The sequence below is a fragment of the Trichoderma gamsii genome (assembly GCF_001481775.2).
Source record: "Trichoderma gamsii strain T6085 chromosome Unknown Scaffold_1.2, whole genome shotgun sequence".
Taxonomy (NCBI): Eukaryota; Fungi; Ascomycota; class Sordariomycetes; order Hypocreales; family Hypocreaceae; genus Trichoderma; species Trichoderma gamsii.
Window position 1 is genome coordinate 846,646 of NW_020171338.1, and position 25,063 is coordinate 871,708.

At 48.8% G+C, this 25,063-nt stretch overlaps 7 protein-coding genes across 7 annotated transcripts; 4 read left to right on the plus strand and 3 right to left on the minus strand.

Annotated features, from left to right (window-relative positions):
• Positions 1-706: 706 nt before the first annotated feature.
• TGAM01_v200243 (condensin complex subunit 1) lies at positions 707-4,550 on the minus strand (the record flags this gene model as incomplete). Its single annotated transcript, XM_018803272.1, has 5 exons — positions 707-877; positions 946-3,324; positions 3,390-3,655; positions 3,711-4,216; positions 4,318-4,550. The coding sequence occupies 5 exons, from the start codon at positions 4,548-4,550 to the stop codon at positions 707-709; spliced, it is 3,555 nt and encodes a 1,184-aa protein (XP_018663678.1).
• A 571-nt stretch (positions 4,551-5,121) lies between these two features.
• Positions 5,122-6,608, plus strand: TGAM01_v200244 (CDC7 protein kinase; the record flags this gene model as incomplete). Its single annotated transcript, XM_018803271.1, has 2 exons — positions 5,122-5,416; positions 5,482-6,608. The coding sequence occupies 2 exons, from the start codon at positions 5,122-5,124 to the stop codon at positions 6,606-6,608; spliced, it is 1,422 nt and encodes a 473-aa protein (XP_018663677.1).
• Positions 6,609-7,147: 539 nt separating this feature from the next.
• On the minus strand, positions 7,148-7,951 carry TGAM01_v200245 (60S ribosomal protein L27a; the record flags this gene model as incomplete). The annotated part of the gene is made up of 4 exons (XM_018803270.1): positions 7,148-7,366; positions 7,506-7,595; positions 7,658-7,766; positions 7,920-7,951. 4 exons carry the CDS (start codon positions 7,949-7,951, stop codon positions 7,148-7,150), a joined length of 450 nt encoding a protein of 149 aa, XP_018663676.1.
• A 353-nt stretch (positions 7,952-8,304) lies between these two features.
• Positions 8,305-11,183, plus strand: TGAM01_v200246 (chromosome transmission fidelity protein 1; the record flags this gene model as incomplete). The annotated part of the gene is made up of 4 exons (XM_024548517.1): positions 8,305-8,472; positions 8,618-9,067; positions 9,121-9,828; positions 9,891-11,183. The coding sequence occupies 4 exons, from the start codon at positions 8,305-8,307 to the stop codon at positions 11,181-11,183; spliced, it is 2,619 nt and encodes an 872-aa protein (XP_024406732.1).
• A 1,505-nt stretch (positions 11,184-12,688) lies between these two features.
• On the plus strand, positions 12,689-14,564 carry TGAM01_v200247 (hypothetical protein; the record flags this gene model as incomplete). The annotated part of the gene is made up of 4 exons (XM_018803268.1): positions 12,689-12,897; positions 13,003-13,170; positions 13,233-13,634; positions 13,871-14,564. 4 exons carry the CDS (start codon positions 12,689-12,691, stop codon positions 14,562-14,564), a joined length of 1,473 nt encoding a protein of 490 aa, XP_018663674.1.
• Positions 14,565-19,583: 5,019 nt separating this feature from the next.
• Positions 19,584-19,966, minus strand: TGAM01_v200248 (hypothetical protein; the record flags this gene model as incomplete). Its single annotated transcript, XM_024548518.1, has 2 exons — positions 19,584-19,713; positions 19,782-19,966. 2 exons carry the CDS (start codon positions 19,964-19,966, stop codon positions 19,584-19,586), a joined length of 315 nt encoding a protein of 104 aa, XP_024406733.1.
• Positions 19,967-23,082: 3,116 nt separating this feature from the next.
• Positions 23,083-23,667, plus strand: TGAM01_v200249 (hypothetical protein; the record flags this gene model as incomplete). Its single annotated transcript, XM_018803267.1, has 1 exon — positions 23,083-23,667. The coding sequence occupies one exon, from the start codon at positions 23,083-23,085 to the stop codon at positions 23,665-23,667; it is 585 nt and encodes a 194-aa protein (XP_018663673.1).
• Positions 23,668-25,063: the final 1,396 nt, after the last annotated feature.

The window sequence follows — 25,063 nt, forward strand, 5'->3', positions numbered from 1 at the left end:
GCTGGAAACGATCACGTGGTGGGATTGGCTGTTTAGAATCTGCTAGTGGAGCTGCGCTAGGCTGCGTTGGGATGGACTCAGAGACAGGTGGCTAGCGGCAGCTTCCGAGGACGAAACAAAAAGCTCCGAAGGATGCTGCTTAAGTTAGTTGCGAAAGTGTAGCTGGAAGTGACTAATTGTAAGTGCAGACGGACATATATCCTATTCCTTAATAATGTGTTTTGATGATATGACTTATTTCATATAATTTCAGCTTTGTGACTAAATAAGCTAAGCCGTTTCTTTTGTTAAGTTGAAAAGGCTTGTCTGCGGTTGATATTGTGAGCATTGTAGTCATAAGTCCAGTCTCCAAATCCATCTTTTTCAAAACATGCCGACCATTTCTTATGAACATTTCCGATGAAGCGATTGCTAATTCAAACAGCTTATTATTTACTTAATATTCAATGCCATGATAACAAAACACCCCCACAAATACCTTGGCCGCAGACAACTAAGGTTTTCACAGCAAAGCACATGCGTCATAGCAACTACCCTAGAAGACATGAATTAGATCCCGCGCTGCCACATTTTAGACTTCATAACCGCGTTGCATTCATAAATGATCCGTCATAGGCGAATTACCTGCCCATCTAAATTAAACAAATACAGTAAAATAATGCCCCCCTCGCTACATGCGCCCGATCCCCCAGTCAAGCATACCTCCTCAAGCGGCGGCCTGCACAACCTTGAAACCCTCAGAAACCAGTTTCGTTATCTCCTCGTTTTTATGCTGCAGTAAACCCAAAGCAAACGCAACGTCGTTCCACTGCCGCTCCGTCTCGCAGCGATTCAGTCTTGCCGCCAGTTTTTCGGCCAGCTGCTTGGCGTGTTTGTCCTGGGCAGACCATTTGTTAGCATTCCATAAATTTAAATTTGTTAGGACCGAAGCATGATTGTCTTTACCTTTTCAACAAACCCGAGCAAGAATCTGATGATGCGCTTGAAGCTCTCTTCCTCCATATTGCCAGCACTCAGCAAGCTAAACATGTCCACAAAATGGTTGTATACTGCATTGTCCTTGGTGCTGAGCTCCGTAAAGAACATCTTCGCAAGATCAGCAATCCGCCTGTCTTCGTCCTCCATACACTTGGCCATCTCGCCGAGCTGACCCTTGACCTTGACCTGACCAGCCAGAATCAAGAATGTCAACGTCATCAAGCAGGTCCGCTTTACGGATGCGTCTGTATCTGCCAGACGGCGATACAAGAAATCCGTGTTTTCATCAATCAGATGGTTGAAGCAAACTGCCATGTCGCCCAGTGCAATGACAGCATTTGATCGTACAGTAGGATCGGGAGATCGTTCCATAATCGTGATGAGGAGGGGAAGATTGGCCTCGCAGTATTCGGAAGAGACGCACATGAGCTTTGCAAGACACAGCGTAGCTGCAGCCTGGAGATCCTTATCTGCGTATGTGGTGTTGTTTGCGCAAATCTCAGATACAAGAGGCCCAAACATTGCCAAGAGCGAGGTTGGTCCAAAGAGAAGCTCTCGTTCTCGGATGTGTGCCATTGCTTCTGTGAAGTCATCCTCTGTAGTGCCGCCAATGAGATCCAACTCGTTTGCATCTTCCTTGTCCTTGTCAGTCTTTGCCGGTACCTGCTTCTCCTTTTCCTGCTTTCTTCGCTTGAAATCCAATTCGCAAAGTTCGAGGTGTACAATTTGCTTAATAGCGACATGGCCAACGATGAAAAGGAGCTGAGGCAGAGACATGGCATCGTCACGCCTGTTAGACTTTTTTGGTGATGCTTGCGTGGCGCCTGGCCAGGCAGGGTCGGCGAATTCGTCCATCTTATCCTCATCTCGCGAAGTCGGCCGTGAGCCGGCGCCACCAAAAACATGTTTGGCTTTCCGCCGGATTATGGCTGAGCAGAGAATGTCGGGATGCTTGGACAGAGCGTACACGGCGTTGATTGCCTGTTCTGCGACCCCGTACCATTCATTACTCTTCGAGGGCACTTCGGTTATGGCTGCTAGCCGTGAGCAGACCGCATGGTCGTTTGGAAGCCGTGAAAATTTGGCATTCGACTCCTTGGCTTGCCTTCCTGTGGGATTGATCCGCCTCAGAGCAATGCAAGTGTACTTGGCTAATTGTAAATCGTTCCGTCCAAGGGATCCCAGGCCTGTTCGGAGCATCGTTTCGATCTCACCTACCGCGATCTCAGGGTTGGCCGTGGCGAGCATTCCAAGCACGATGATGGCACCTCGCCTCTGAGTCCTGGAGATTTCTCGCTTCTGGACACCGTATACCTGCCACAGCTTGGTGACTACAATCTCGGGAACCGCGCCGCCCTTCATCATCGTGGCAAGCAGTTGCTCTAAAGAAGTCAATTCCGCAGGTGTGGCTCCAAACGTTAAGCTGATCATGTTACGTGCAATGTAGTTGGCGGCATCATTTGGGCTGAATGAATCCGGGGCTTCGAAGAATAATCTCCTGTAACACTCAATGAGATGAGTTTGCACGCCTTTACCCTCGTCGCTATTGCCCTTGGTCCAAATCAAGCGCAGCATTCGGCGGATGCCAACCTTGTTCTGCTCAATGTTGTAGGCATCGCCGACTTCGAAATAGTCAATTGCTTCAATGACCTCGCTCTTGTTTCGGGCTCCAAGAAGCTGGCAGATGAGTCCAGTGGCTTTGTGTAACACATCGATGAACTTGAGAGCTTCATTGTAATATCGCCGGGTCAGGGTGAGTTTCTCAATCGCTTCGCTTGTAGCTGCTTCCTCTCGCGCCTTTTGGACCGCCTCAAACCTCTCCTGATCAGTCATTTCTTGAGGCTTTTCTGGAGAGGCTAACTGGGTAGCTTCATCGAGGAGGCTGTTATCCACCGACGTGTCCGCAGCATTTCCGAAGCCAGGCATACCGGGAGGAGGCTTTAGAGCATTCAACTCTTCTTCAACCTTGTCGTAGCGGGCCTGCCATTCTTTTTGCGATAGTTGAGCGCCGTGCATGACGGTAAAGGGGTGAGTCTTGATAAGAGTTCCCAAAAGCTTAATGGCGTTACGCCTCACGTTGCTGCTCCTGTCTTCGAGGCTCCTGCAGGCAAGTTCAGCAGCCTTTTGACGTCGCTTGGGAAACTTTTGCTCCAATTCGCAAAGCTTCATGTACACTTGCAATGTGCGGCATCGCGAGTACGGGTTAATGTCGAGAAATCGCTCCTCAAGGACATCAAAGAAGGCGTTCAGTTGTGACTTGTGGTTCTCGCTTCGCTCGTCTTGTCGGCTAAGATAGGCAATCATGTTGCCGCACACTTCTATCAAAGCGCATCGAAGAGTGTATGACTAGAAGGTTGTCAGCTGCTACTCATGCCATTGCTGGTGACTGGTTCCATTTGCGACTGAATTACCTCACTATCCAGCTGTTTGGCTAGCATTGTCATCTGCTTAATTACCAATCTTGGCGCAAGTTCTGATAACTTGGTAATGAATGCAGAGACCGACTTTGGTCCTCGGGTATCGTTGGAGTTGAACTCTTTATTACTAATTTCACGCAAAACTTCGTCGGTAAGTTGAGGATAGTCGTAGGTCTCGGCTAGGATGTGAAGAAATTCCGCCATTGGTTCGGAGAGATGTTCAAAGTATGTCAGGTTTTGAATAATGTTGATTTGAGCGGCTGTCGTCAAGTTAGCTGGCTGCAGAGAGGTGCTTTGCGATTCTGAGAAGCATACCGTAGCCATGGCCGTGATGCTTGACCGCAATACACAGCACCTTAAAGCAGTGCATCCGGATAGTCGTTGTCTTGACCCGTTGTTCATTTTCTAGGATCATGTATACCGGCCTGGTCAGAAGTCCAACAAACGTATCTCTCTCACTCGTCGTCAAAAATATTCTGGACAGTTTCAGCTTAAGAGTTTTGCACATGACTTCCAGTGCGCCCTGAAGCTGGGCTGCTGAATCCCACGCATCGTCCCTTTGTGAAGCCTTCTTTGGCTTTCCTCGGCCTCTGGCGACTGGCGCCGCAGACGACTTTTCCGCTGCCTTGGTTTCGACCGCTGCAATAGTCCACTGGATGAGGAATCCGTAAATCTCTAATAGCTGCTTGTGATGCTCGACTGATTCCTGCTCGTCGGGCGACTCGATGTCATTATGCACTGCGTCCGTCTCGGCACTCAGCCCGCTCATTACTAAGTCGAACACTTTGCTTAGCGCATGAGCTGGTAAATAAGGCGTATATCTATATCAACAAAAGCATTCATTAGCCCATCATTGCTCTTCTAGTCATCTAATTGCTTTTTGCGTGCATATCTAGCGCTTTCGCATCATGGGAAATCGTACTTGAGTAAGAACTGCAATGAGTCCATGTTGACAGCTCGCAAGATGGCGTCAGGGTTGTCCGCAACCGCGTCGATGATGGGATTCAACACCGGGTTGATCACCTGGTTGGTGAGCGCCTGCGGGTCATTCTCGCAGTCGAACAGCGCGGCATCTGCTTCAGGCGTGGGAATCGTCGCCGGATCGGACATGTAGCGTTTCAGCGCATCGTTGATATCGAAGCTGATGGTCCCCATGATGGCGATTTGTGCGCCGCGATGGCGGGGCTTCGAGCTTGGGTATCGAGCCGAACTTGGGTGGAAACGAAGCTGTCGAGATCCCCTTGCGTGGTAATTTCAGTGATCAGGGATCAGCTGCACTGCGCCGTGCCTCAGCGTCAAAGTGGTGCGATTTGCGTCTCTGCTCGTTGCGTTTGTTGCGGCAAAATGGCGGGGGATGAATCTTGAACCTGGTTGATCCCGCAACCGATTCTGTTTATTTTCTCGACGCGACAGCTTTTGTAAAAAGAAAGCCCCCGCCACCAGCTCAGGGCGGTCGCGTTTTCGACCACTGAGGAAGCGCTCTGTAAGCTGCCACAAGCCACTAAAAAGCACCCCACACTGCCCTAGAACAACTTCTTTAGGACCTGCATTGAGTCGCAGCTTTTTGAAGCTTTTTTGGCCGAATAGCTTCGAAACCCAATTACACCTCTGCGCTGTAGTTTTTTGTTATTTTCTCACTGGATTATTCTACCTTTGTCTTCGTTGAAATACAAACTGCCATTGCTTTTTCTAAAGATCCAATTTGCCCGCAGGGACCGTGGCTGCCATGGCGGCTGCAATGCACCGGCCAGCAGAGGATACCTTTGACATCCACGAAGATGCCAGAACAGAAGATACAGAGGTCATGGTTGACGAGGAGGATGTAGATGGCCAGGATGCTACGACCATTGGAGAACCGGAAGAAGAAGAGGTGGTCGAAGAGGTGATCGAGGAGGAAGAGGAAGACGAGAGCTCCGAAGACGAGCATGTTGAAACCAGCGTCCAGGCCGACATGGACCGATTACAGGAAGATTTCCCCGGCTTTCGAGATCGCTATAAGCTGATCAAGCGCATTGGAGAAGGTATGTCACTTGATTGGCCGTGTGGCGAGACCCCCTTGGACTGAGAGCGTGTTCCTGTTTGCTAGGCACATTCTCTACCGTCTTCAAGGCCGAAGACATCCACTACGATCGGTACGACAACAGCTGGGACTACGAAGATGACTTGTCCAAATGGACTCCCCCTCCTCTCAAGGGCCGCTCGACTGGGTCTCGCTCTCCGCGGAAGCGAACGCGTTATGTAGCCATCAAGAAGATTTACGTCACATCCAGCCCGGCCCGAATCCTCAACGAGCTTGAGCTATTACACGATTTACGGCAATGCGCATCTGTCTGCCCACTCATCACGGCCTTTCGTCACACCGACCAGGTCGTTGCCATTCTTCCATACTTCCGGCACGGCGACTTTCGGGCCTATTTCAGGGAGATGACAGTCCCTGATATTGCCATATATCTTCGCTCATTGTTCACTGCGCTCAAGAGCGTGCATGAGCATAAAATTCTACATCGAGACATTAAGCCCACCAATTTCCTCTACGACCCGACAACCCAGCATGGCGTCCTCGTAGACTTTGGATTGGCTGAACGGGCGGGCACCGATAACAAACCATGCCTCTGTCACGAGGCGAGAGAAACGCGGAAACATCGCCAAGCAAGCTCTGCCTGGGCACAGACATCGATGACTACACAGCCGGGCTACCCTAAATCAGATACTCGACCCTCCCGGCGGGCCAATCGTGCGGGTACTCGAGGGTTTCGCGCCCCGGAGGTGCTATTCAAGTGTACGGAGCAAACCCCGGCAATCGACATCTGGTCTGCCGGTGTCATACTTCTCACGATCTTGTCAAAGCGGTTCCCCTTCTTTAACTCTGCTGATGACGTCGAAGCAATGATTGAAATTGCAACAATCTTCGGATCTCGGCGAATGAAGGCAGCTGGGCTTTTGCACGGCTGTGTCTTTGAGACAACTATTCCCACGATTGGCCAGCAGGGCTTCACTATGGAGAAGATTATTCTGTGGAGCACATGCAGGGCCGAGGACAAGCCTTTGACTGCTGAAGAGAAGCTTGCGATTCGATTCCTTGAGCGATGCATGGAACTGGACCCAAGCCGACGAATCACGGCACAAGAGGCTCTGGACCATGAGTTTCTAAACATAGGACTAGCTTCTCAAGAAACTACCGATGAAGACGAGGTCGACATGTTACCAGCATGAAAGATCCAAAAGACTTAGCATAACTTATTTGTTTACGAGCATACGCATAGGGGATTAACACGATGATATGAACAATTGGAAGTTAGGAATAGGCAAGGGTCAACATGTACTGTACTAGATCATGTATGCTATGATGGGGGCTGATATCGGCGTTTTGGAGCATTACAACATCAACTCTGCGAGCTAGACCATGGCTGAATCTGAGGCCAGATTCTTGGTTGTTAACAATTCCTCCCAATCTCTTCCCTCGCATCACTGTAGTGTCATCAACCCTCCCGGAGAGACTTTGATGCCAACACACCAGTCTACCTCATTTTGCACAGCAGAAGTCGAGTGTCGAAAGCATGGGCGAATTTTTGATTTTTCATTCGTTAAACAAAACTCCGTTATAGAGTTCCCTGATGCAATGCTCGTAGCCGAACAGCCCAATCCCTCCCCAGAGACCTTTGTCTCGGTATACATGGGGCGGAGATCCATTTTTCCACCGTTTGAAAAACCCGGTTCCAAATCCACAAGCCTTACTCCAGCACGTAATGCATTTAAGCCACCAGCTCTACAACACCACCAGCCTCCTTGATCTTCTGCTCAGCCAGCTTGCTGACCCATCGTGCGCGGACAACCAGGGGGATTTCGGGGATGCGGCCCTTGCCGAGCAGCTTGGAGTAGCCGAGAGGAAGAAGGTCGAGGACGGGGACGGTGTCCTTCTTCTCGCCGGAGACGTAGGCATCGCGGGTCTCGGTGGGGACGAGTGACCACAGCTAAAAATTCCACCCGTTAGCCAATTGATCCCTTGCTCAAACAAGTTGCCTTCGAATAATTTTGGGTGTTCTCTCGTGTCCATCTTTGCTGTGTTCCGAGGGTCCAAAAATATTCTTAGCGGGAGAAGAGTGTATGTACCTTGTCGAGGTTGATGATGGGCTTCCAGAAGTGGGCTTGCTGCTTGTGGAAGTATCGCATACCAACCTTACCGAAGTAACCAGGATGGTACTATCGTAAATTGGTCAGTTATGATGTTCGGGGCGCCTCTCGATAAATCATGTCGTTCGAACCTTGTCCATGTTGGTACGGTGGTGGTGCTGACCACCAGCCAGACCACGACCACCGGGATGCTTGCGGTGCTTGCCTACACGACCCTTTCCATGGGAAACGTGGCCGCGGCTGTGATTCGAGAGCGTTTTGTTAGCCTCCCATCTTCAAGTTGCGAAATCTTTGCAGCATGCGCGCTTCGACGGGCGCCACGACGGCGTGACACTCGTTCTCCAGCAACTCAGGAAATCATAAAATCATATTCGGACGGGTTCATCAACGTACTGCTTGCGGGTCTTCGAAGTTCGGGTAGGCATGGCGACGGTTGTGGTGTTGTCGCTTCTCCGATGTGTTGCGTCGAAGGACTGGAAGTGGGTGGTGGTGTTTTTGCGGCCGGCGGGTTTGGCACTGCACGGCCCCGGAAAATTGTTAGGCGAGAGGGCAGCACAGCCCTAAGCCCAATTGTGCGTGTGTTCTCCGGCCACGATAAGCCGTTATCTCGTATCGCAGCAGCTGCCCCACCGATAACGATTTAGCGCCATTGACAGTTACACCGCCCGCGCAACGTGAACGCGCTTACTAACGAACTGATTGAGTATCGCGTACCTTTTGCGGTATGAACAACAGGAGATGCGATAAAAAAGCGTAGCAATTTGATAGACTTGACGGAATGACTTCATCAGAGGAGATTGATAATATCACGCACGAACTGTCCAATCTTGACTTTCACCATCCATTCACGCCGTACACAGTTCAGAACCAGTTTATGCGAACAGTGTATCAGATTCTGCAGACTGGACAAGGACAAGTTGGAATTCTGGAAAGCCCAACTGGTACTGTATGTCTATTACTCCTGCGTGATATTTATACCATCTTGCATGTTGAAAAGGGTCTCTCTTTTAGTCAAAGTGGGAGAAAGTAGAGGACATCGTCATGGTTGTGACGGTATGAGCTTAGATGGCACAAGCTAATCGCTGTATCAGGGTAAATCTCTCTCATTAATATGCGCATCTTTAACATGGCTTCGAAACTATAAAGCTACTGAGCAGGAGGTGGCCTTGAAAGAAGCAGGAGAGGCATACAAAGACGAACCATCATGGGTTGTTGAGCAACTCCTGTCTCGCAAAAGAGGAGAGCTGTTGAGGCAATGGGAAGATAGGGAAAAGCGACTTGCATCCTTTAGACTTAAAGAAAAAGCTCAGGAGGAAAGGAGCCGAAAACGACGTCGAGTGGAAGATACTCGTGCGACGATAGAAACTACAGTTGATGAGGATGCCGAATGGTTGTTGGATACTGACGACCACGATGTTCGTCAAGAGGATGCTCTATCTGGACTGAGTAAAGAATCACGGGAAATTCTTGAAAAGATTGGATTGGGGAACCGCATTAAACAAGCGGACAGCGACGAAGGGATCATCGAAGAGAAAATCAAGGTATGAGTGTTGCCACTAATCCGACTCCTACTCATAGTAACCAGAGGCGATAGATCTATTATACATCCAGAACCCATTCCCAGTTATCACAGTTCATTACAGAACTACGCCGTCCCATATTTCCATCCTCCCTACCCGCTTCAGTTGCCAAAGGATCAGATGCTCCCTCAGCGGAGCCCGTGAAGCTGCTGCCACTATCATCACGTCAAAAACTTTGTATCAATCCCTCGGTTGCTCGCCTTGGGTCTGTCCAAGCCATCAATGATCGCTGCACGGAACTCCAACAAGCGAAATCCAGTACTAAATGCTCATTTGTACCCAAAGAAGAACTTCTTAGCCAAACTCACCAGTTTCGTGACTCCACCTTGGCGACACTCCCAGATATCGAAGATCTTCATCAACTAGGCAAGTCTTTGTCAGTATGTCCTTATTACGCCTCACGGGGCGCCTTACCTGGAGCAGAAATCATCACGCTTCCGTACCCGCTTCTATTGCAACAGAGTGCCCGCGAGGCACTGGGCATTAAGCTCGAAGGTAATGTCGTCATAATAGACGAAGCGCATAATATTCTTGATGCGATCTCGAACGTGCATGCCGCGGAGCTGCAGTTGAGCGATCTTCGCAGAGGGCGCCAGATGCTTGGAGTGTATGTCAAACGATTTGGCAAGAAGCTGAAGGGCATAAATCGAGTAAACGTTGGCAGAGTCGGAAGGGTGATTGAAGGCCTTACTGAGTGGCTAGAAGGAGCTTTAAAGCTCAAGGTATGGCTATAGAACAGCGGTTGCTCGTCTGGTCGATAATCTGCTAACCGATCCTTCTCCAGGATGAACAGGGTATTGTCGATCCAAACGATTTAACAAGACACAAAGGCATCGATCAGATCAATGTTTATGAGCTAATTCAGTACATACAAGAGTCAAAACTTGCATACAAGATCGAGAGCTACGTCGCTCACGTAGAGAACGACGAGGAGAGCAAAAAGTCAGGGCCCTTGAAGGCTGGATCTCCAGTCTTACATGCGCTCGTCTCTTTCCTCATTGCTCTCACCAACCTTAGCTCTGAGGGCCGTATTTTTTACCAAAAGACTCACGGAGCGGCGGCAGATGTGAAGCTATCATATCTTCTTCTCTCGCCCACACACGCCTTCTCGTCAATTGTCTCAAGCGCTAGAGCTGTAATTCTGGCCGGCGGGACTATGTCCCCATTCCAAGACTACAAAGATCAATTATTCCCCACTCTCGATTCTACAAAGGTAACGTCACTGAGTTGTGGGCATGTGATCCCACGAGAGAATCTTTGTGTGTGGACACTGGCTTCAAGTCATCCTGGGTCGCCGCCTTTCGAGTTTAGTTTCAAACAACGGAGCAATCGAGATATGATGAACCAGCTGGGCCTATCAATCTTGAATGTTTGCAACATTGTGCCGGATGGTGTGGTCGTTTTCTTCCCCAGTTACAGGTACCTTGACGAAATAATAAAGGTCTGGCAGCAGCCCCAGAAGGGCAATTCCCATTCGATATGGGATCGGCTACAACTTCGAAAAATGGTGTTCAGAGACACGAAAGGCGAAAGCAGCGACGATGTGTTGAGAGACTACTCGCAAATGATCTTGGGAACCAAGGCAGCCGGGGACACCCGCACGGGAGCCTTGCTGCTGAGTGTAGTTGGCGGCAAGATGTCTGAAGGAATCAATTTTTCAGATCGCTTGGGGCGCTGCGTGATGGTTATTGGACTGCCCTATCCGAATATTGCATCGCCGGACTGGAAGGCAAAGATTGAGTATATTGAGTCCACCACGGAAGAACGACTTACCAAAGAAGGGCAAAGTAAGAGCGAAGCGACGGCACAAGCGAAGCAGGCCGCCCGAGACTTTTACGAAAATGCCTGCATGAGAGCCGTTAACCAAAGCATTGGTCGGGCTATCCGACACCGTGGGGATTATGCCGCGATCATCTTGGTCGATCGAAGGTACGGTACGGACCGTATTCGAGGCAAGCTGCCAGGATGGATACGTGACGGCCTCGAAAAGGATAGTCATGAGAAGGGGATTAGTGCGCTAATGGGGGCGCTGGGAGGTTTCTTTCGCAAGAAGTCGCAAGAGATTGCAAGCAGATAGCATCACCTGCAAAGCCGAGAGCAAATAGGCATCTAGATGCCTCCGGTATAAATACTAGGGTTAGTTAGATAACTGCAGTTGTCACGTCTCGGGCGTTTGGCTCGAGATAGCAAAGCTTACCATCCTTTCTGATGAATACAGGTCGGCGATCTTTATTAATTCCGCTTTTGGTTATTAATTTAAGCTGAGTTTCTTCGTATAATTGTGTCAGATACTCTTCAGACCAAGACCACTGCTTTTGACTGTGACTTCTTTCGACCATGAGTCCGTCGGTCTTCTTCATCTTTTATCTGAACAGATTTGTTTCTAAATAAATTACTTTGACTTCAAAATTGTTTTCTTGTAAGTCTACGTATTACAGTATCATACCGCGGTATTGACACACTCACTCATTTCTATTCTCAAGCCACCAACTCCACACCTTGAGCTACCCGGGATACCAGCAATTCACTCAATTTTCGGCGCCTTTCGTTAACACTACGAGGAGATACACGCCGCATCTTATTGTTTATTCATTTGGATAAAACCGGTTTGAATTTTTTCCAAAATGGTTTCGAAGCCCTCATGCAAGTTTTGGACTATAGGCGAATAGAAGAGATAATAATTCTACCTAACACACATCTTGCTTGCTATTCGCAGGTGACTATTGAACATATCAGAATCCTTATTAGACTCTTTTCTCTCTACGTAATACATTATTTAACAAAACCCTGGTTGAGGGAAGATTTGAATCATTTCGTCAGGCTAATTGTACAGTTTCTCTTTGGTGAGACATTCTCTGCGTAACGTAACTCCAATGGAGGGGGGCTTTCGCTCTTATTACGGCGATCAGTTTCACATCTAGCAACTTGTATTACTGTTCATATTACTGTGATGAGACATTCTCTGTGATATAAAAGATTCAATAATCCTCTGGCTGCCCGTAGACGTATACTGCGGTATGAGTAGATAGCAATACAGTTCCGTACTGTATCTGCAGCATAAACACACTAACACCGTTCCTGCTTGGTGGCGGAGGGGCTTCTGCAGGGTTTTTATGGACGGGCCGGTCGCTCATGAACCGGTCCCTGGCCATCCATCGCGTGATTGGCTCACGACGCCTCTTGGACGCCTCCTAGACCCGATTTAGTTGATTGAGTTGCGCGTGGAAGCGAAAAGATTTTGTTCCTACCCCGGGCCGGGTCGGAGAGGGGCGAAGAGAAAATAAGGTAAGTAGTTATCAAAGGGCCGCAAAAATCTTGACTCACTGCAACTCCATCGGAATCTGGCATCTGCCTTTAATAATCTACCTGCATGGTACTCTGGAAGGGCGATGTGGTGTGACAGCTCTTGACGTCTCTTTTTTTCTGCATTGCTTTTGATTTTCTTCTCGCTTAGAGATACCCTGGTGTTTTTCTTTACTCCGTGGAGAGAGGCAAAGCCCGGCTTACAGACTGTCGAATCAGAACACAGTCCGCAGAGTATAAATAACCTTTGGACAACTCAGCGGTGCCCGCAACGCACAGATGTTGGTGGATAAGGTAGAGGCTACGGCCGTGCCGGTCAGGGACAACGATGGCCATCAGAGTGATGAAGAGTCGCTGCTCCACAAGGTCCTGCGAGCTGGCCGCATTGAGGAGCGAGGCATCCTGCCGGTACCAGTTGAAGAGCGCACCTCTACACGATTCTTTAATATCTTTACCGTCTGGTTCTCCATTAATGCAAACATCCTTGGGTGAGTCGTGGTGTTTATAGCAGTGCATACTTCTTTGAGAATATGTACTTGTTACTTGGACGGAATTACATCTACTTGTGGCGAATACTTGCTAACCTCTCGCAGCATCACCTTTGGCATGCTGGGACCCTTGTCATATAATCTCAGCCTGAGGGACTCATCTCTCGTGATCCTGTTTTTCTGCATGCTGTCGACTGTACCCCCGGCATTCCTTGCCATCTTGGGCCCCAAGACTGGCATGAGACAGATGATACAGGCTCGCTATAGCTTTGGGTAAGATGGATCGAGATCCACGACGCTTAACGAGATTAATCACTAACTAATTGGCTATTTAGCCGATATATTGTGTCGTTACCGGTGCTGCTCAACTTGGCCAGCATGACTGGCTTCACTGTCATCATCTGCATCACCGGCGGACAGTGTATTTCTGCCATCTCAGACGGGCGTGTCAGCATCAACGTAGGCATCGTCATCATCGCAGTACTATCTCTGTTCGTTTCGTTTTGCGGCTTTCGAATTCTACACATCTACGAGACATATGCATTCATCCCGGCCATCATCAGCGTTGTCATCGCCACTGGCTGCGCAGGCTCAGGCCTCAAGAAGCAAGCCACCCCCGCAGAGCCTGCTACGGCTGCAGACATCCTCAACTTTGGCATGATCGTCGCCAGCTACCAGATTCCCTGGGCCGCCTTAGCGAGCGACTTCACCACTTATTTTGATCCCAAGGTTCCATCGTAAGTTGCTGACCCCCTCCCCTGCACCTCCTTCGTTTGTGCGATTTCCGTTACCACCCTCTCCACAATATGCACCTGAATCGATGGCAAATCCGAGAAAGGGGGAGAGATAAGATCAAAAAGCACAGGCCCTACCGCTACTCCGTAAATCCTTCTTCCCCTGAAATCAGCATAGTATCAGCTCGCTAGCACTAGCGTTATATACGACACGTAAGATTCCAACTAACGATCGACAGATGGAGAGTCTTTGCCTACTCTTACTGGGGTCTCCTCACGCCCACCGTACTGCTCATGATCCTTGGAGCAGCCGTTGCCGGGGCGATTCCCAACAACCCAGAGTGGCAGGATGCATTTGATAACTACTCTGTCGGCGGTGTCCTTGCGGCGATGCTGTCCAGCGCGGGGAACTTTGGCAAGTTCATCGTGGTTGTGCTGGCACTCACCCTGCTGGGAAACACATGTGGTACGTTTTACGCAATCACGCTCAACTTCCAGACCTTGGCCCCGTGGTTGTTCAAGGTCCCCCGATACCTGTTTGCCGTGGTCATCACCGCCATTATCATCGCTGTGGCCATCACCGCCGTGGACAACTTCTTCGAGAGTCTGGAGAATTTCGTGTCTCTGATTGGCTACTGGTCCGCAGCCTTTGTCGGAATCGTCATCGTGGAGCACATCGTATTCCGTCGCCAAGACTATAGCTCGTACGACCACGCCATCTGGAGCGACGCGAAGAGGCTTCCCTTGGGCGTTGCAGCTCTGCTGAGCGGCATCCTGTGCTTCGGAATGGTTGTCCCGTGTATGGACCAGGTGTGGTGGCAGGGCCCTATAGCGAAGACAACGGGCGATATTGGCTTTGAGATGGCGTTTGTCGTGGCTTCGTTGCTCTACGTGCCGCTTCGCTACGCCGAGATCCGGCTTACGGGCAGGTAATAAGAGGGGAAGCGCATGCCTTTCCCATGCCCCCCTTTAGACACTTTTAGACACCTTTTAGATTAGATGGAAACTAAAACGGAGCTGTATTGGAATCGTCCACCTCGCACCAACTCCCTATTTTGCGGACTCCGCGTGTACAAGTATGTTCTCTGTGTACGCCCTAAGTGCCCGGACATCGGTGGCGTCTTCGGGGTTAGATCTGTAAGAGAAGACTTTGCGGGAGTTGCCGCGGATCTACTTGTACGTGACAGGGAGATAGATCAGCTTGTCTTGTCAGAGCTAGTGCTCGCGGCCGCTCATTCCTCCGTGGATAGCTAGCAAATCAAGGAGTCCTAGTAACTTCTCTTAGCTCTGGCTAGGTTGTCTTATATTGGGCCGTGTCATCTCCCGCTCAGACGGCCTTGAAGAAACCCCATTGAAGAGAAAAGGAGATAAGAGATAAGACGGGAGTTATGCAGCAATAGCATCAAAACAAAGTGGAAGTTAATGTATAGCATCGGTGAAAACTTCAGAATTGGGCAGGTGAAAAGAGCTAATGATGGCTTGCTATAGCATCATGTAGTCGTCTACACAGTCAGGATAGCAGTATTAATAAAGGATTCTGTAAGCCAAGAGTTATCGGGAAAACAAGCACCTTGCAGTTGCATATTCGACACCTGTCGATCACCGAATCGGGTCGCGTGTAAGTGGGCGATCCTCCATATGGTAGTTGCACGTGCACCAACAGAGACCAAGAATCGGTGTTACTCAGGACGCTCGGCGTTTCTAGGAACCAGGATCTGCACAACGATCCGACTGAGATGGCTGTAACAGTGCCATTGATGGTGTCTGTTCTGCTTTGACATGCCGGAGTTCCAGAGCAACAATCCGGCTCCGAGCTGGCTGCAAGGGGGAGGGTTCCACCGCTGATATACCCCTGTCCTCAGGAAATACGGAGTAATCAATGTCCCGTACTATCGTGGCGTCAACACCTATTGCCCATCGGTCTTAGCTTACTGGGCTATTTATTTGGGGGTCTCACGCTTTCACCGAGGCTCAATGCCTCCAAAGAGGCGGCACGTGTACGCAAATGCTCGTTCTTTGCGAATGTTGCCCCTTGGGTATGTAAAGAGCTACATAGATGGTAAAAAAAAAAAAAAAAAAAACAAAAAGAGTAAAAGATCTGTGCCGTACTATAATCACGGCTCTTAGACAATAATTAGGGTCGTAGGTAAAGATGCTGTTTAATCTGCTGGTTGTACCGTATGTGCAACCAACTCTCGCCTTTTTTGCTTCTTCGGTGCTATTGAGGTCGAGTAAGAAGCAAGAACCCTCTTTCTTCTATGTATTGATAGCCTATCCAAATATCAGGTCAACAAGGATGAGCTGCCGAGGCTTCTATTAGTTTCCCTTGGCGATGAGTGGAGATTCCATTGTGATCGTACGCCGACGTACCAGGTCGTTTACGCGTATGGGAGTTTGGGCATGGCTTCTGTTACTGAGCTCGCAGGGAACAGCGTCTAGTCTCAATCTTAACACCGCTTCGCCCACCTTGATAGCAGAGATTATGTCACCGCTCCGCTTAGATCCAGGCACTCGTAACAGGTACTGTCCGGGCGCCATGATCATCGTTGTACTGATGAGTTCCAATTGCAAAATTTTCCTCGGAGACTATTGCCGTTAGAAATCTAGTAAACGCCACTGTTACCACCTTCCAAAGAAGGAAGAGAAAGTTCTTTTTAGCAGATCTATGGCGACTTTAAGTAGTCCTTTAAGGATGGCAACAGAGTCGACTGATTCGGAAACCTACTATGTACCTCTCAGTGCCAGGTAAGGTAGAGGAACCAGTACTTATTCGGCTCAGCGAGGTGTGAAAGTATTATAGTAAGGATATAATCATATACCATGTAGCTGAACACTTCAAGACTACATGGGTCGAAGCCTTATAAACCGGGGGCTGTGGCTTATATATGGAGGCACTATATACTACTTAGCTGTTCCAGAAACGGGGGGCCACCTGCTTCTGTTTGCATTTTGGGAAGGGCAAGGGGTGCTTGTACAGTAGCACAGTATATCCCAGATTAGGGAAGATTAATACCTAACACGGCTGACACAGAGATCAGTTATAGTGCTATGGAGTACAATGTCCAGCTGCAGTAGAAGTTAGGCTAACAGTTACATCACCGACCAGGATCCTTGTGAATGCCATGATCTTGATAAAAATTTTTCAAGAAAGTTAATTGAAGTCTGTATTTCCGCCTTTTGTGGATCAAGAGCGGCGTTCAGGGATTGAAGCGCTGAGGCGTTGACACATCCATTTACCCGCATGTAGATTAGGCATCTGCGTGGTCAGTTTCTATTGACTTTTTTTTTTACCCTTCTCTTTTGATATGTGAGCGGTTCGTTTGGCTGTTTTTATCCCCCATCTCAATCAATAATTCGAAATGGGAAGGGTACAAAGCAAAGAGTGTTAGTACGTAGGTACTTTGGGTGGGCGTAAGTTGCCCTCGTAAGTTGTAGCCTTGCCAGGCCATGTATCGACAGAGTAAATGCTCAAAACATAATATGATTGGCCGAAATTCGAATAATTCTCGAATAAGAAGCAGGCTAAGATGCCACATACGTGTCAAAGAGAAAACAAACGCCGAGTGTGCTCCCTCACCGATGTGTGGACGTATATAAATGTCACTAATATGGCATACCAGTATCGCGAACGGATACTTATATCTTGTTTTCGGATTCTACTGTATCGCCTGGATAAATCCTTCCGCCGTCATCTAGAACACACAGACGCACATAGGCACACACGTACAAACACAGCAGAGTCCAATCTGGATAAGATGCAACACCCTAGCGCTCATCCTCCCACCCCCTCTGTTCCCAATTTGGACAGGGCACCCATTGTTCTGCAGCAGCATCATGCATATGCAATACGACTCGTATCTTGCTGACGACCAGATGCAAAAATCACCCTTGTTCGAGATCGAATAATAGTGCGGTGCGGTGGCGTCTTCGGCTACCCCGTCTGTCACCTAGTAGCCACAAGGCCACAAGGCCATACTGTAAGCAGATGGCAGTAGAGGCCTGGAACGGACATAGTATAAGAGGGTAACGCTAAAGATTTTCGAGAGTGAAAAGGGCTAAGTCAAACGTGGCATTGAGAGGAGTGTACAGGAGTGTGCATTGTGAGTGTACAATGTAAAAGTCGGTTTCCGGGATTGCTTGAGTCACGGTACCAGTAGTTCAACTTTTAAAACTCGTCAAGAGTAGGCACACAGGACTTGTGTCAACCCCTTCTCGGCATCAAAACCCGCCAGATTAAATGTAGGATCCTGTTTTTGTGTCATCCCTCCAACGTTTGCTCGCGGGGCACCACGTGCGCTGTCTGTGATTCGATGGGTACAGTGATGTATACGCGATACGCCCCTCCAATAACATGGAGTACCTTGAATTAATGATACACACACATGTACCTGGTACTCAATATACAAAGGGTGCATGTAGTCGTATTGTAAAAGGATACCTTAGTAGCAGGGATGCCCTACAAGCACAAGCACTTATACAATACTACTTACTTGATTACGAGTACTACAATGTTTCCATTAACTACCCAGGCGTGTTAGTGTTTCATAATGAATTCCCTTGGAGGAAGCAATTGGCTTGCAGCTCCTGTCTCCATTATTATTGAACCTTAGCAACATTGACGTAGTCATGCTTCAAGAGCGCTAGTTTAGCCTGCATTGTAACCAGGCTTTGCATGTAAGCACCATAACTCAGCACATAAGCTCGAAATCTATAGTGATGCGGCTGTGAACTCGCCACTTCCCGTCTCCCAGATACTTGGTAGGCTTAGCACCTGGACGCAGTTACAGTATCAGGTGGTAGATGTATAGTAATGAGACCTTCAACGCCCCGACATGTTCGAGCGCTCCGCTATACAGCACTAAGCGGCTAGCGCCTGGGCTCAATGTCAAATATCCCTGGCTTACAGGTAAAGTCAGCGTGTTTTGTAAGCTGAGGCGCGTAGAGTTCATGCCCGCATATCAGCTCTCTACACGTATAGGTGCCCATTCCGGGGTTGGAAAGTTGACAGCACAGATAAGCTACATTAGGATGCGTATAACCCATATGTTCGAAGTGGTGTTTTAAAGTACCTACATGCAAACACACTCAGCACTTGTAATAACATTGCTTTTCCCCTTCTTTCATCCCTTCTGCCTGGCAAAGAGCGCACGAAGCACGAAGCACGAGCACACCTGATTGGCTTACAAGCCCCTGTCAGTGGGAGCTACAACCTCTTTTTTGCTAGAGCACATTGCAATTGTCGTAAGATAGTACTTGGAATTTAAGTGGGAAAAAACCAGAATCCAGGCCGCCAAGTCGACAGTAGCTCGCAAACATTTTCAGAGTACAGGTAGCTTTGACACTACAGCTGCCTCTATGAGGCAGTTGATTGGTTTGAGCTATCCCTGCATTATGAAAACACTAAAACAACCAACCCCGCGAGGTAGATTGTGCTATTTGGCAAGTCGCACTAGTATTCGAATGCAATCAGTGGCACAAATAGCGCAAGTACGAGTTGGTTTCCAGGTAGTAGTAGAACCGACGGATGGCAGGCCTCTTCCCCGGCACAGGCCTTGCTGCCAGCCCTACCGGACGCTAGGAAGTGGTTCCACGTTTCCACGTCGAGGTTGAAAGGTCCGATACTGTGCTAGACAAGGATGTTGCTCCTCAGACTTCAGACGGCCACCTTGCATCGCGTCGAAGCCTCAGTAGAAGTCTCCATGCATGGTTCTAACCGGTATTAGGTAGTAGTAGCGCCGGTAAGCACTGCCCACCACTTCCCGGCGTCCCTCTCGCATCTCGCTCGACTTGTCGCGTTCATCTCGTTTGTGCGACCTCTCGCTCTCGCTGATTTGAGCCAGTAGTACAAGATCCCATGCAGCTTTAAGCTTTATAGAAAGCGTATCTGCACTATGCCCCGTGTTTCATGAGTTGGATCCATCAGCGTTGTATGGTGTTCCTGGCGGTTAGAGATCAGAAGCTTGCCGCAGTCGTAAGAGCGGCGTGGATAACACATGTAGGTAACGCAAGGCTAAAATAGAATCGAAGAGGAGCAGCCGAAAGCGAAGTCATTTCGCTAACGCTCGACCGGTTAGTAATCTTACTAATCCGCTAGTCAGTCCTGGTAAATACGAGAGGGACAGCCAGAAAAACAGGTGAAAGTCATCATACTGTACAGATCTTGAAAAGCCCCATTCCAGACCCAAGCATGCGCTGGAAGGAACAATAGTGATAGGCAAACCCACTTTGTGTGAATTGGGTATAAGCGTGCCACTTCTTGGGTTTCCACAACCTGCCAAGCCATTGTCTTTGATCCCCATTGGCAGAAAGAAAAGAGGAGGCATGCGACATAGCATTTTGCCGGTAGGTGCGGGCCTCGAGGAGTAATATTTCTTGCAAGGGAAGCGCCGAGCAGGAGGATTCCAGCAAAGGCTGTCGGACTTATATGCATAGATAAAGAGCTCTGATTGGCGGCCAGCTACTTAATACCGTACGAGTTATTACCGTGTTACAGCCAAGAGGATGCATTCGTATCAAATTTGCATGTAGATGATCGCGATAACGGCTGATGAGCAACACCTTTGGCTCTGTGCTACAATGTTTCTGTTTCTTTTGCTTGCTAGGAACTCTGCGATTAGCAAACTTACGCCTTTTGGTTAAATTTTTTGAATGCTTCCAACAAACTTTGTGAAGTATTCTTGTTGACCGGTTCTTGGCTCAACCGGATGAAGGAATTAGATGTACGTGGAAATAGACAACGGTGGGGAGATAGAATCAAGCTGGGATTAAAGGCCTAGGCACCTACTATAGGCAGTAGACTACTGATAGACACCAGATGCCTTAGTGAAATCGCGCCATTTTCTATTCCGTTAGCTTCTTTTTGTCATTAAGAAAGATGGGAAGAAAAAAAAAACCGATCGCATTGCCGATGTGATGCTTCTGGCAATACGCGCCGACCTACGAATCACTACTGTATGAATGTAGTTAGGAAGCAACGATCATTAAGCTTCGGGGATGAAAAGGATCAGATTAGCTCATTACAGCCGTCAAAGTGGCGCTGTCCTAGAGTCACTAGCACCAGGCTTTAACAAATGGCTCGTGAGAAACTTCGAAATTGCCCATACTGAGCTCTCTTGATGATGATTGCGGTTTATTCATGTAGTGTCATGCCACCGTATATCTTTTAGACACAGGGAAAAACGTGAATTTGACAGAAAGCTGATTCTCGGAGAATAAATTGAGTTGCGTTGGTGTTGTAGGAGTCTCGTAACTTGATCCTTCTGCTATTTCGCACCAGCACTAGCACGAGGCGCTGTCTACTGTACTATCTCATGTTAATTGGCACAAGGATAGGTGGCAGATCTGCCCTAGCAGCGGATGATCGTTACCAAATCAGACAATCTCTGCATAATTTATAGGCTGACCGCCTGTCTGGCCCTAACCTGATCAGCCGCTGGAGGACCTTGAGGGCATATGCTAATCCTAGCTGGGGGAGCGTTCCTGTGGGCATGGTGGATTCCGAGAAACCCAGGTGTTCCGGAGAGAGAGAGAGAGCCCTACGGCTGTTGCTGAGGGGTGGAAAAAATAGATAGATATTGATCGAAATGTAAAATTTTATACACGCACTCAAGTGCGCACCGATACTTGTAGATAGAATTGCGCTACATATTGCCCATAGTACTGTAGTATGTGCGTATAACACTGGGCCCATATGTCAACTCATTATTTTCTGCTTTCCTCTATTTAAATTTTCAACCCCTGCCGCGGCGCGGATTCGGAACGGCCCTTGGAGTATAACGGCATGCCCCGCCACAGTTATACCGTACAAGTACAGTACACTACATGCCTGATGCTTCATCTACAGTACATATACGTATGTAGGTAGCTACCTACCTTATGCATGCCACGCCAGGCGAAGACCGGACATACGAGTGGCGTGCTAGTCAGGCATGTTGCGGACTGTGCTGGTGCTTAAGTTATGCACTAATCTTTCCCAAGGCACATGAGGAGTTAGGCAGCACCATTCCTCGTCTAGAGAACTGCGTCTCTCTTTCATTAGTTGCTCGTCGTGCATCCCGGCGAGGCGTAAGATACTTGTTCTTGTACCTGGGCACGACGTAACTCCTGCTGGTGCTAGTACTTGTAAAATGACAGCAGATACACGTGGCTAACGCAATATGGATCATGCCGTAATGTCCAGGGACTCTTCTCTTCGTTTAAATCGCATCGACTTCCGGCTTAGTCAGTCCGCTGAGGCGGCTGAGCTGCCAGTAGCTGAGCTTCCAGCTTCCTGCTGACAGGCTGTTCCATGCTCGTACATGTATTCTGGCCATCATCATCGACCATCTACATGAACTACATGAACTTACGGCTACTGATCATCAGCGGTATGATCGTCTGCAATGTGTAACGGAGCGCTGGATGCTACTTCAAGCAGCAACGAGGCCCGAATCCATGCAAATCTGCCACTCGCCATACACAGCTGCAGGGCCCCAAATCCGGCACCACTTGCTGTACCGTACAGAGATACTGTCTGCGGCGCACGCCCCGGCAGCGGCAAAAGTGGCCCTCGATGCGTTTACTGGGGCCAGGGGTGTGTGTTTCGGGCAGTGGACGCCGCAACAAAGCACATAAAATGTAGACGGTTTTCCTCTTCGGCAGCCAGGCGGAATCCTTCCGTGGGGAAAAGAGAAAAGGCGACACAGATGGCTGCGGCACGAATAGCCACGCGGACGCCGAAAAGGCGGCGCTCGTGATGGAGCTGGCGGCGTCGAGATACATAAAAGGCGAAGCATCACCACGCTCTGGGTGCTGCGCTGAATACGGAAAGCCATCTATCGTTTTATTGCTTCTACTCGACCGCACATACGAGCAACTACTAGACTCGACTATTATCTCACCATCGTCTACTGCACGTGGCGTATAATTCAGCCGTGCGCCACACCACGCTGCTGCATCTCTGATAGTCCGCACGATACATAGCAGCTGAGCTGAAGCCGCAGCAATCAGACAATACGGTTCACTCTATACGACAGCCCGCATTTTGCCAGTTTTCCTCGGCATCGTCATAACCGAGACCAGACCCCGGCGGAATTCGCCTGCAGTCATTGCGCTCAAGGAGGGCTGTCTGTTCGGGTCTTTTTGGTCGTCGCTCGTCTCGATCCGTCTGACGCCAGAGCCCAGAGCCAATAACCGACTCTGCACACCCCTGCTCGAGCCTGAAGTTGTCTGCCAGCATGGATCCTAGCGGTACGTCTCTGTCCCAATCCCTCTTTTCTTCACTTCAATTGCTTCCTTCTTGCCTAGCGTGGTATTATCTTATTGTGCCATGCCTGACTTGCACGACCTGTCTGCCCACCCTTGGATACGTGTATATAATTAGGTGGCGAGGTGCCATCTCCCTCTTATGCGAGCCTTTCGCCGGACAATTGCTCTCTTGTCTTTTCTACCGTTTACCACCTCCTCTTTCATCATGGCTGAAGACCATGGCCTTACCCAATGCTGGCCGCAACAAGTGCTAATTGAGGACATGCTGCCATCAGACCACTTCTTCACAACACAAGACCTCCATCACCAGTATCACTTTGACGCAAGCATGCACCATGTCATGCCGCACCACCAACAAGACAAGCTGAATATGGCAATTCCCATGTTCTCAGCCGACGCTACAAACGCCGCGTTCTTCCACGTGCCAGCACAGTCAATGGCCGGCTTATCAGGGCCAGGCATGACTCCGCCACCAGCGCCACATCAATACCGCCAGGACTCTCCCTCTAGCACACACAGCGGAGGGTCTGTTTCAAAATACCGCGGCGCTGCCCGATCACCAGACGGCGATGATTTCGATGCCGGCAGTGACGAGGCGCAAGCAGCTATCAGACGACACCGCAACACAATGGCGGCGCGGAAATACAGACAGAAGCGCCTCGACCAGATCTCCGACCTGGAGCGAGCGTTGAGTGACGTGACTAGCGAGCGTGACGACCTCAAACTGAAGCTCGCAAGACGTGAAGCCGAAGTAGAGGCGCTACGAGAGATCCTAGGGAAGAAGCGATGAGACGCAACTTGCATTCTACAGCTCTCCTCCACCCCCTACTTTCTCTATTTTCTATACATGTTCATATGTACTATATACCACGCGGATCAGACACATCCAAATGTCACAGGATTGCATGTTACTCCTGCAATCGCACATAGACACAGCAACAGCTAGCCTACAGACTTTGTTTCCTTTGATTTACGGGTCCTCTTTTGGGCGTTTTGGGGGTTTACGTTTTATGGCTGCTACGAAGGAAAAGAAAATCGAATTTGAAACCAATGATTCGAAGAGATGGTGCCGAAACTGCTTTACTATTTCCTTTGTCAATTCCACCATGCTCTTTCGATTTTTGCAAAAGTTGAGTTCCAAAAGCTCAATATCCCAACCACATGTATATATCGTTCGTGCTTTTCTCGAGCTCGTTACATCTAGAAAACAAGGCAGTGTCAGCTGTCAGCGCCACAGGCTTTGTGCCTATAAAGATAGAAATATTGATTACATACCTTAGGTAGTCATCAACAAATACAGAAGAAGGAAAAGAAGAAGGAAAAAAGGAAAAAGGAAAACAAAAATAGATTATCAAAATCAAAAACTTCAAAAGATCGAAAGAAATCTCCATGTGTCTCTGTGTCTCTCGCAAAAAACAAGAATGGAAAAAGGAAAAAGTGCACGCGGTTGCTCAGACGATGTCGATTCTCTTCCTTAGTTATGAACAAGATGTATCATGGAAATTTTCAACTTCTTTCGCCTCATCATAGCAAACCAGCAATGTCACGTGGAGAGGAGGGGCTAGGTATGAGAGGGCTTGAAGGGGTAGGTGGTGTGAAGGTGTGCTCCATATTACATGTACATACATGGGTATTCGTCTGTGAAGGGGCTGGGTAGGTGTGTGGCATATAACACTGTTATACCAATAAGGAAAGGAGAGGATGATAGTACTTACTTATCAAAACATATAGTGAAGCAAACCAAGGCAATTGGTCCTTTGAAAATGCTTATGCTGACCACTTTTCCGTCTCTGTAGCTGATAAATAGACAAGAGAAGACAGTAGGAGAAAGGAAATCCGAATTGCCATGAAAGTCTCCTTGGGATGTACGCTCTAAGATGGCGATTGTATTATACCAACAGCACTTTTGCATGCAATCAAGGTCCCATTTTCATGGACTCTTGATTTTGAGAATTGCCCATTGATAGAAGCGGCGCAAGAGGCTTCTCAGGCTGCTGGATAACAAGAGTCTATTTGAAAACCAGAAGATTGGAAAAGAAAGACTATTTAAATCCAAGAGCAAGGACATCACAACTACAAGATTTTCATCCTTTGAGTGGAGTAAAGGGGCATACGGCGAAGCTACGTCTGATACATCAAATGACACTGAGAACCGAAATGATACAGGGAACCAAGTAACACTGTAA